The sequence below is a fragment of the Cupressus sempervirens genome, chromosome 11 (genome assembly GCF_028749045.1).
Source record: "Cupressus sempervirens isolate cs-2001-9-10 chromosome 11, ASM2874904v1, whole genome shotgun sequence".
In the NCBI taxonomy this organism is placed as follows: Eukaryota; Viridiplantae; Streptophyta; class Pinopsida; order Cupressales; family Cupressaceae; genus Cupressus; species Cupressus sempervirens.
In genome coordinates this window covers 548,418,136-548,429,380 of record NC_143128.1, presented here as the reverse complement: position 1 = coordinate 548,429,380, position 11,245 = coordinate 548,418,136, and the positions used below count along the sequence as shown (strand labels likewise).

Below are 11,245 nucleotides of genomic sequence, written 5' to 3'. Positions count from 1 at the left end.
TTTTTGTGTAGCAGTTATTGCGTAGGAAATAGGAAATTAAAGTAAGCTATGAAGAAAAAGGTTACAGTTAAAATAAGCAGCAGTTGTTTATTGAAAAAAACTGCTAGATGTCTTCATAAATTTATTTCCCTCTAAGTTTTCTCTGTTATCATCAAAATTTTCTCTCAAATTTTTTGTGAAAAAATAATATTAAAATGAGTGCTAAAAATTAAAAGTAAAATTAGCAGCTGCATGGGGTCACTAACTTGCTAAATATTGACCTAGTAAAAATAAGCTAAGAAGCTGCACAAAGCCTTGTTCCACGTTATGCATCTAAATGAATCTGATCTTCCCTATCCTGCTACCATTGTGCTTTTGAGACTTTTTTATGCAAGCTAACTCCAGTGGTTTAGGAGATGCAATCTAATCAATCCCTTCGATTTAGGAGAAGAGTGTAACTATAGTTACTAAATTTAGTAATAGTCAGTAATGACACACACCAGTGGGTAACAACTGTCACATGCTTAGTTGTCAGTTAGGAGTGTGTCTCTTTGTGGGAAGAGAAAGATATATCAGACAGGAATTAGACTGATGGAGGGGGAAGATTTGGGGTATGAAGAGACAAAAGCCCATGTAGGGCAAAAATATTGTTTCTTAGTTTTATATCTGATCACAGTTTTATTGATGGTTATTTGTGATATTGTTATGAGAATTCAACTTTGTAGTTTTTTTGAGTCAGTGTCATTGACCTGTATTTCATAAGTGGTGGTTCACATAAACCCATCTTTCATGAGAGCAAATGGAACACTCAGCGCTCATTGCATCTAGGTGATGCTCACGGAGGTGAAACACCAGGACTTCCCAAAAGGTCACCCTTCACAGTACTACTCCAATTCGAACACGCTTAACTACAGAGTTTCCTCCATAGTTAAATCCCCTTTGCTTGCAACCCCATTTGTAAAACTTTCAACAAGCGTTGTGCCTTATGGACTATTCATTAGAAAGTCTATGAAGCTCATCAATTGATGAGTAGGAGAAATGTTTCCCAATCTGTTTTTGGTTATCTACACTAGTTTTGTATCAGAGCGAATTGTTCCTGCATTGCAAAGCATTTGAGATCATTTTTGTTTTGTTTTTAATCTCCATTTCTTATCAAGCAGTCCCTTTATTCCCTTTATTACTATATTAGCATTATGGGGATGTGAGCAGCCATGAGCATTGTGTGTAAGCATTCAGTTGAAGAGAGGTTACAGTACAGGAAAATAACATGAGGGTGCTTGAGGTGGAAGCTCTGAATTTAATTCAGCAAGATTAGTGTTGATAGTGGCATGAAATTTCTACAGCTGACTAAATCTACTAGGCAATCAAGTTGTCAGAGGTAAGAGAGTTGTTTATTTAATAGAATCTTTAGCTAAGTGACCATTGTGGAGGTTGTAGTCATCATGGGAGAACATCCACTAAGAATCGAGGTCATTCCTTAGAATCATTGAAGAAAATAATAACCATTTTTTAAAACATGGTAGAACTTGAGCAGCATAGAATTGTGAAGAGGGCAGATAATTGACATGATCATAAATAATTAGCAGCCTTCAACGATTAGTATGTGAGTAGTGACTATTTAAAGGGTGTTTAAAGGGCATAATGGTAAGTAGACTTTGTCTACTAAAAAGAAAAAGGTTGGGGGTTTGAAGTTTCTATGGGCCTAACATACCTTGCCCTTTCAACTATACCATGCCAATGAGTGGACTGCCATATCAGAGTTACAAGAAAATAAGTGTGGTAATGTTTTCGTACAGATATCCAAGGAATTGGAGAGTCTTTTTGCTATTACAGCTTATGGGTATTAGTGTTTCTCAGTGTAGCTGTTTAAGTCAAAGTTTGCAAAGAATTGAAGACATCCCGTACTCGTCCACAGAATATAAATTTTGCAGGTCTCCTCTTTAAATCATCTGTTTAACTTATTTGAAGGCATGAAGAGTAGTCCAAAAAAAAGGGACTGTTTAACCAGAAGTAAAAAGAGAGAGTTGCAGCTCTATTTTAGCTATGTGGATTGGGTTGTGAATTCAAATATAGAATTGTATCAAAATGTAAGAAAGAGGATAAATAAAGTAGAAAAGTATATAAAGCAAAGGTAGTGACAAAAGTTTATCAAGGGACCAACAAAAGGAGTTGAGACAACTAGAATATGAGTTGGAGGAGTTATGTTGCACGTTGGAAGATTATGAGGCACACAACAATAAGAAACCAAAGAGAAAGAAGTCAACAGTAAAAACATTGAAGAGTGATAAGGTGGGAAAGAATTCTAAGGATGAATACTCGCTTTAGACACAAAGTGGAACTGTTAGAAAAAGGAAAGGTAGGATCAATTGAAGAGTTGGCAGAAATATTAGTGGATAAAATACCTTTGAATCAGACCTTCCAAGAGTTGTAGAGAGCAGAAGTAGATGAATGGAATGATGATGAAGACATAGTTGAGTTTGATGGAGTTACTAAGTTGTGTTACCTCAAAGCAGGTAAATACGTTGAAGGTTACAATGCAAATTGAGAAAGTTAGAAGGCTACAACGAGAGGGAGTGCAGTCTACCACAAGAGGAGGCCCAAAATGTTGTAGAAGTGGAAGTGGTCCATGTTGCAGAGGAAGTTGTAACAAATATGGGGGTCTTTGGAAGCCCTATATGTGATGAAGATTTATTGGTTTTAGAGTACATGCCTTACCGGAAGTAGCTTGAGGATTGTCTTGAGAATCCCATCAATGATGAACAAGAAGTATAGGACCATTGCCTTCCCAAGGAGGAAACAAGAATGATTTAGGGTGAGAATAAATATACGGAAAGTTAGATAGAAACAACAATGCCTAGAAGGAATTTTCTTGTGAAAACATCACATTGAGTTATGAAATGAAAGCCTCTTCACAATATATGAAATGGAAAATATTTTTGGATGGCATAGTCGAGAAGGGGAGAAAGCACATTTGAGAGATTTTTAGTCTCTTTATTTTTGTTTTTAATGATTTAAGTGCAGGTGCAATAGAAGTTGGTATGAGTAATACAAAGAGTAATGACAATTTTCAATGCAGGAGGACTACCATGCTTTGGAGGAGATGGGAAAAAGAGGAAGATCAATTGAAAAAGGAGGAGGATTGCTATTCCAACAAGTGGTTTAAAGTGAAAGAAGAAAATTATAACAATTTAAAGAGATTTAATTAGGGGGAAGGGAATTTTGTGGCTTAATTCCTCAAGCCAGAAGGATGGTTATATTGTCTATTCCAAACTCTTTCCTTGATGTTTGATGTGGTAGCATCTTGAGATAAACAACCCCACATCACAAAAAAATGTAATAAGTATGTTACTTAATTTTTTGAAGTTCGCTTTCATTGTAAATGAGCTTTGAACCAATAGGCTCAAAATTTTAAAACGAAGGGGAGAATTATGTGAATTGACTTCCGTGATTTAGGAGACACAATCTTAAGCAATCCCCTTGATTTGGAAGGCTCTAACTATATAGTTGCTATTATTAGTAATAGTTAATAAATTATGGGGAACAATGTGATGTTGAGCCCAAAGGAAGCAAGGTTATTTACCCACAACCCACAATATTGCTCTCACTAAGGCACACTTGTCTTTCAAAACAACTACCCTTCAAGGAAGCCTAATCAACTCATCACAACTTCATCCAACCCCCCCATTAACTTCTTACATATATTGTCCCCTCAAGACGCTATCATCACCAAGTCATTCATTTGACTTATAAGGGTATAACACATTCTGTTGCATAGGATGGACTAGACACATGAAAATACCATCCCTTAGCCCTAAATGCCTAAGACAATAGAAAAATAGCCACTCTTTGTTTCAACCACACGTAAGGGCACTTTCCCTATAGAGACCTAGTTTGCTACTAGCCTTGTTTAAGGGGATTTTCACCAACAATTTGTAAACTTCCCGAACAAGCACCAAAACAAACTGCAGTTTTGAGTACCCTTTTAGCCCTTTACAGCTTTACCTAAATTGGGTTATGGGTCTCCACATTAAGGATCTCTAATGTTGATTGCTATCACAAACGTAATTGGTGAATTGGGTCACTTTTACAAAGAAACCCTCAGAAAAGGTTCGATACACAGAGACCAATGATTGCGTTAAGTTTGCACACCTTCTAAAGCACCAAATCCACCATTAGATTGGGTCCACCAGTTTATGCCTCTGCAATCATATCTTCTTCTTATCCGTGCCTAGTCACATCGAGATGCCTAGTATTTCAATTGGCTTTTCTCCCATCTATCTCCATCTCCTAATCTAAGACCAAATGCATTCTAAAGTATATTCAAGGCCCTAACTTTCCACTAAAGGCTGAAATTTTCCTACTGTGGAAAGTCAGTATACAAGCGTTTTATTGTCAAAACCTTAGGTAGGCGTGGGTTTGATTACAATCTGCACAAAAATTACAATGTCTTCCTCAAAACTGAATGGATTGATCTCAAACCACTTGCAATAGAAGGTTAACTCGATGCCTTAATCATCCATGTGAATATTTGAATCTGTACAAAACTATGCAATGCAAAAGAACAATGAAATCACCAAGAAATGAAGTAGTTTATTGCTCCAAAATCAAATTTTTTCATCAACAACTCATGTCTCAACCATTTGAGACAAAAAATAAGCATATTTCAACTTTTTCAACTAACATCAACCAAAATTTGGACCATTTTTGGCTGTTGTGACGAAGTTGCATAGTTTGTGTAAAAGTTGCTTAAATGTTGTCGAGCAACTTTTTGGGTAATTTTGCAAATTTGACAACTTTGTATCAACCTACTTCCTATCATCCAATTTAAATTGCAAATAGGTCATACATGACCTTTTAACATCAACAAAGACCGACTTCATCATTTCCATATGCTCCTAATGACCTTTGACCAGAGTTGACCAGGCTGGCTTATACATGCCTAATAGGATCAATGGCTTTGTTTGCTGTACAAAATGGATTTAAATCCCTACAAAATGACATGCAATGGTCCTTAGGATGTAATTAAAACAAAAAAAAACAACTTAGAACAAAAATTGGTCTCCATGTTCCCCATGTAGTGCTTTGGTGCTCCTGCACTATACTCCCAAGGTGGATGAATCTTGGGTCCCACTTGAGATGAGTTCTGCAATGCTTCTCTCATGCTTTCTGATATCATTCTCATCCGTCCAAGTTGCATTCTTTTCAGGGAGGCTTTGCTATTTGACCAGGTATTGCTTATAGGTGTTCTTTCTTGTTCTCTTCACAATCATGGTATCCAAAATGCATTCTAGTTTCAAGGGTTGGTTGGGTGGGAGTTCCTTTAGCTATTCAACATCTTCCTCTGCATGTGTACTTGCCTTAGTACTTGCAATACCGCCTTTATAAGGGATCGAATATGAAACAATAAAAATGGGAGAGATACCTATATCAGGAAGTAGTTCAATCTCATAAGCATTGGATCCAAATTTGTGAACAATTTTGCATGAACCAATCTTTTTCATCATTAGCCTTGTGTGTTTGCCCTTTGGTAGCCTTTCTTTCTCGAGGTGTGCCCACGCCAAATCCCTAACTCGGAACTGTAATCCCTCCTTTTCTTGTCTGCCTGTTCCTTGTATTTGTCTACAGTCTTATGAAGGGTAGCCTTAACCTGTTCATGAATGTCTTTGATAACCCCTTCAAAGTTGTCTCCTTGTGCACTGTTCCTGTCATCTTTTGGCAAACCTCTAAGCTCTAGTATTTCCCTTAGGTTCATCCCATATGCAATTTGGAAATGACCTACCCGTGCTTCTGTTAACATAATCATTGTAGGCATCCTCTGCCTGTGGAAGGGCGACATCCCATGCATGCCCATGCTGCTTTGTCGAACTTCTCAGTAGGTTTTCAAGGGACCTATTGACAGCTTCAGTTCGACCATCTGTTTGGGGATGGTAGGCAAAACTGACCCAGCTTCTTCAACAAGGTCCTCCAAAAGTGACCTGCAAATTTTGCATCTATATCTGACACAATGTTCAATGGTAGCCCATGAATCCTTACTACTTCTCTAAAGAAGATCCCTGCAATGTTGGAAGCACCATTGCTGCTTTTACAAGGTAGGAAGTGAGCCAGTTTACTAAATCTATCTACTGCCACAAACACACTGTCATAGCCCTTTTGCGTCCTTGGTAAACCCATCACCAAATCCATACTGATACTTTCCCATGGTCTGTTTGGAATTGGAATTGGTTGATAAAGTCCTGCATTAGTGGACACTCTTTTGGCTCTCTGACATACCACACATGACTCCACAAACTTCCTAATAGCAGACTGCATCACAGGCCAGTAGTAGTATCTTTCACTTGTTTTAAGGTCTTGTCAAGACCAAAATGCCTACTTAGACTCCCACAATGTTTTTCTATTACAATATTATCCCTCATAGAACATTTAGGGATGCATAGTTGACTCCCTTTAAATAGCTACCTGTCTTGAATCAGATAATCAGAGAACTCAACATGATAAGCACAAAAAGTTTTAAAGCATACGTTGTAGATTTCATGGAAGTCTTCATCCTCCTTGTACGTAGCTTTGAGAGAATCCACACCCACACTTCGCAACTGTATTCGCTGTATTGTTAAAACTCTTCTGCTCAATGCTTCAACCACTTTGTTATCTTGACCATTGTTATGCTTAATGGTGAATGTGTATGCTTGGAGAGACTCTACCCACTTCTTGTGCTTGTGATTCAATTTGTCTTGACTGTTCAAAAGCTCAAAGCCTGATTATCAGTGTATACAATGAATTCGTTGGGCAATAAGTAATGCCTCCACTTCTTGGGTTCCTAGATTAGAGCATAAAGTTCAAGGTCATAAGAGGAATATTACCTGTTTGCTTCCTCTAGTTTTTCTCTACAGAAGGCGATTGGCCTTCTATGGCCATCTTACTTGAATCACATTCTATAGTGAAGATCTTATTAAAATCAGGCAAAATCATACAAGTTGTTGGGATATCTTTACCTTCAAGAGTTCAAAAGCCTTGTATGCTGCTTCTGCCCAATCAAACTTTCATTTATGCCCTCCTTTGATTGTCTCCAACATTGGTGCACATATCTGACTTAAATTCTTAATGAACTTTCTATAGAATGTGGACAATCCACAAAAGCTCCTTATTTCTTCCATTATCCTTGGAGTAAGCCAGTTTACCATGGTTTCCGCCTTTGATGGACCCATTTCAAGGCTTCCGTAGAGATAACGTACTTAAGGTAAACGAACCCTTGCTCATGAAGTCACATTTATTTAGGTTGATTAGAAGTTTCTCCTTATGCGATTTCTTCAAACTAGGTTCAAATGTCTTAGATGCTCTTTTGACTGGCGAATTCACTATGGCTTCTACCTTTGATGGATCCATTTCAAGGTTTCCTGTAGAGATAACATACCCAAGGTAAGCGAACCCTTGCTCATGAAGTTGCATTTGTCTAGGTTGATCAAAAGTTTCTCCTCATGCAATTTTTTCAAATCTAGGTTTAAATGCCTTAGATGCTCCTCTTTTGACATACTGAATATAAGGATGTCATCTAAATACACCACCACAATTTTCCCAATAAAAGGCTTAAGGACTTCATTCATCAAATGCTCAGATATTGATTCGTGGCTTCCAGGCGTGGCTTTTGCATCGGAGGCAGACGAATCTCGGATGCGCTTGGAAGCCCTACGAGTGCTGGCCGGAAGCCAATCACAAGCTCAACTTCTAGGCGCATTTGGGAGCTTGCGATTGGCTTCCAGGCGCATCCAAGAGCATCTGTGGGCCCAATAGCCTTTCAAACAAAAAAAAAAAAAAAAAAAAAAAAACCTTTTTTAATGACTTAAGTGACCAATATGACATGTGATGGAATGATTTTTTAAAGTTTTTTTTTACTATGAAACCCTAAAACGACCCTAAAGGTGAATATTGAAGCATTCACAAGAGTCATTTTAGAACTTTGTTTGCAACTTTGCACCTACAACGACTTTTTCATTGTGAAGCTAAGTTCAGCATTTTCGAAGAGGATCGATCGAAGAGGAAGAGATAGCTTTCTCAAAGGAGTTTAAACCATTCAAGGTAAGTGATCAATCCTTTTCTTGAGTATTTTGATGATTTTTTTCAAGTTCTTGAAGATTTTTTAAAAGTTTTTTTTAATTTTTTTTTTTTGAAAGATATGTAGAAGCAACTTTGGGTATCTATTTTAGTAGTTTTTCTCACTTCTTTCCACTTGTATGCATGATGTTCATAGTTGTTAGGAACTAATTAAAATTTATTTATTTTCTTATAAAATAGGTTGCAACAAACTAGGCAAGAATGGATACCAGTGGTAGTGCTAGTCAAAGCTCAGTGGGGGGCCAAGGAGGGGAAGGGACTGATAATTTCAAAATTGATATAGGTTCTACTTTGCGGAGACATACAACACGGATATCACAGGTTTCACGAGGTGGCTCATACTATTGGAAGTGCAATTATTGTCAAAGTAACAAAGGAAAATCTTTCAATAGCTCATATTCCTGAGTGAAGCTTCATTTTATGGGCCCTATTGGCAAAGGATTTGGAATGTGCAAAGGCAAAAATGGTATTGGGATGACTAGTGTAGAAATACTTTCATTTGTAAGAGAACAAGAAGCTGCTGATGCATTGATCAATACATCAAAATAAAGCTACTATTAAGGTCCTTCCTCAAAGAGCAAGCTACAGACACCCACTGAACCAATTGCATCCTCCCAACACCCATTCTTGCAAGTACCTGTGCCAGGAGAGGATGAGGAAGAAGTGGGAATTTCAACCTGCAAAAGAGGCACATTGCACACCGCATTTAAAATGGAGCAAGAGACAGCGCTAATGAAGCTATTGCATGTTGTCTCTATGCAAATGGTCTTCCTTTCAACTTGGTGAGATCGCCATATTGGAAGGAAATAGTGGCAACAATCAAAGAATCACTAGCTGACTACACAAGCCCGGGGTATGAAAAGGTGCGTACAACTCTATTGCAACAAGAGAAGGCACATATAGAGAAAGACCTTCAACCAATCAAAAAATCTTGGAAAACTTTGGGTCTAACTATTGTGTTAGATGGTTGGAAGGATACAAGAAATTGGCCACTGATTAATGTGATTGTAGTTTCCCCCAAAGGGGCAATGTTTTTGAAGGCTATTGATTGTGAGGGGCAAGTGAAGGATTCTGAATTCATTTCTAGAATTCTCATTGAGGCTATTGAGATGGTGGGTAGTGAGAATGTGGTACAGGTGGTCATAGACGATGCCAAAAATTGCAGGGGTGCGGGTGCTTTATTTGAGAGTCAGTATGACCATATTTTTTGGACCCCATGCACTGTTTACTCCCTTAACTTGATGATGCAAAGGATTGGCACTGAAGTAGATTGGGTGAAGAAAATATATGAAGAGGGGGAGGACATACAGATGTTTGTGACCAACCACCACATGTCACAATCCATTTTTAGAACATACTCCAAATTGGAGTTGTTGAAGGTAAATTAATTTTTTTAAATTACTAAGTTTCATGGTTTTGTAATTTAGTTAAAAATTAAAAATTATAATTATATTGTCAATTGACATATTGTTAACTTGCTTAGGTTGCTGAGACTCGTTTTGCATCTCATACAATTGTTATGAGACGACTCCTCAAGGTAAAAGATGCATTGGGCCAAATGGTCATCGGTAATCAATGGGGCGTATGCAAGATCTCAAATTTAGAAAGAGCACAAAGGATCAGGGATTTGATCTTGAGTGAGAGCTGGTGGGCTCGTGTGGCATATATATTGGATTTCACCAAGCTCATCATGACTATGCTTCGTTTTGCTGATACAGATACACCTTGCTTGGGGGATGTGTATGATGGTATGGACACCATGGTTGAGAAGGTAAAACATTCTATACAAGCACATGAGAGTGACCCCACACAATGTGAAGCCTTATGCACACAAGTGCAAGCAATTATCCACCATCGCTGGAATAAGATGACTACCCGATTGCACCTCCTTGCATATGCCTTATCTCCTAGGTACTATAGTGAGGAGGTAGTTGGTATGCCGGGTAGAGTTGCACCATTTGCAGATGAGGAGGTTGCTGAGGGGTGCCACAAAGCTCTTACAAGATTCTTCCCATTGGAAGAAATGCATGAAAAGATGAGGGAAGAATTTCGGTTGTTTGCTTCGGGGTTAAGGCATTCTCCATTTGCACTAAAGGACCAAAATAGAATGGGAGCTATCACATGGTGGTACATGTATGGTCAAACCTTCAAGCATCTTCAACTTCTTGCAATCAAGGTCATATCACAAGTAAGTTTTATATTTTGTTTTGTAAATTTGTTTTAAACTTTTATGTTTACACTTGCATTTTAGAATTTAGTGTTTCACACATTCTCTAAAATTAATTTGCTTTTCATTTGTATGTTTTGTGACAACTATATAGGTTGCTAGTTCTTCTGCTGCTGAAAGGAATTGGAGTACATACTCCTTTATCCATTCAGTGAAGCGCAACCGGTTGGGCTCCAAGAAAGTTGAGGACTTGGTCTTTGTCCACACCAACTTGCGTCTTTTGTCACGTAAGAATGATCATTACAAGGAAGGGGCAACAAAGCTTTGGGATGTAGCTCCCGAGTGTGTAGATTTGGATGCAACACTTCATGATCTTATTACAGTTGGAGACGGTGATGATGATAGCGTGGCATGTGGTGCATCTAGCATAAGTGGAACCATGCTTGGTTCAAATAATCTTTCAGCAGTTGGAGATGATGATGAGAATGTGAATTTTCTTGTGAATCTCTATGATTCAGAGCTAGACTTTGATTGATTGAATCTTTAGACTTCAATCATTAACTACGTTTTTATTTTGTTGGAATCTTGAACATGACCTATTTGAACTTATTGTTTAAAAATTAAGACTAAACGCTAATGTTGGACAAGCACATATTGATATTGATATCATATGAATTTTGAAATATCTTGAATTTTGATAAAGGGTTAAGTATCATAGATTCATAGTCATATTAATAAATGATTTGTTTTTGTACATTTCTTGCATTTCTTTGCATATATTAGTATACTTGATATTTCTTGCATTATATATATATATATATATACGTTTCCTCATGCATCCGCATCCAAAAAAATTAAAAATCCCCGCATCTTGTATCCGCTTCGGAATCCGCATCCTAATCGGTATTATAGATCAAATGCATAAAAGTGCTTGGAGAACTGGTTAACCTAAAGGGCATAACCATCCATTCTACAGACCCTCATTGGTCTTGA

At 37.7% G+C, this 11,245-nt stretch overlaps 1 protein-coding gene across 1 annotated transcript; it reads left to right on the top strand.

Moving 5' to 3' along the window:
* Positions 1 to 8,533: 8,533 nt before the first annotated feature.
* Positions 8,534 to 10,842, top strand: LOC149530791 (uncharacterized). Its single transcript, XM_089810100.1, has 3 exons — positions 8,534 to 9,464; positions 9,569 to 10,273; positions 10,407 to 10,842. The coding sequence occupies exons 1-3, from the start codon at positions 9,114 to 9,116 to the stop codon at positions 10,785 to 10,787; spliced, it is 1,437 nt and encodes a 478-aa protein (XP_089666226.1). The 5' UTR covers positions 8,534 to 9,113; the 3' UTR covers positions 10,788 to 10,842.
* Positions 10,843 to 11,245: the final 403 nt, after the last annotated feature.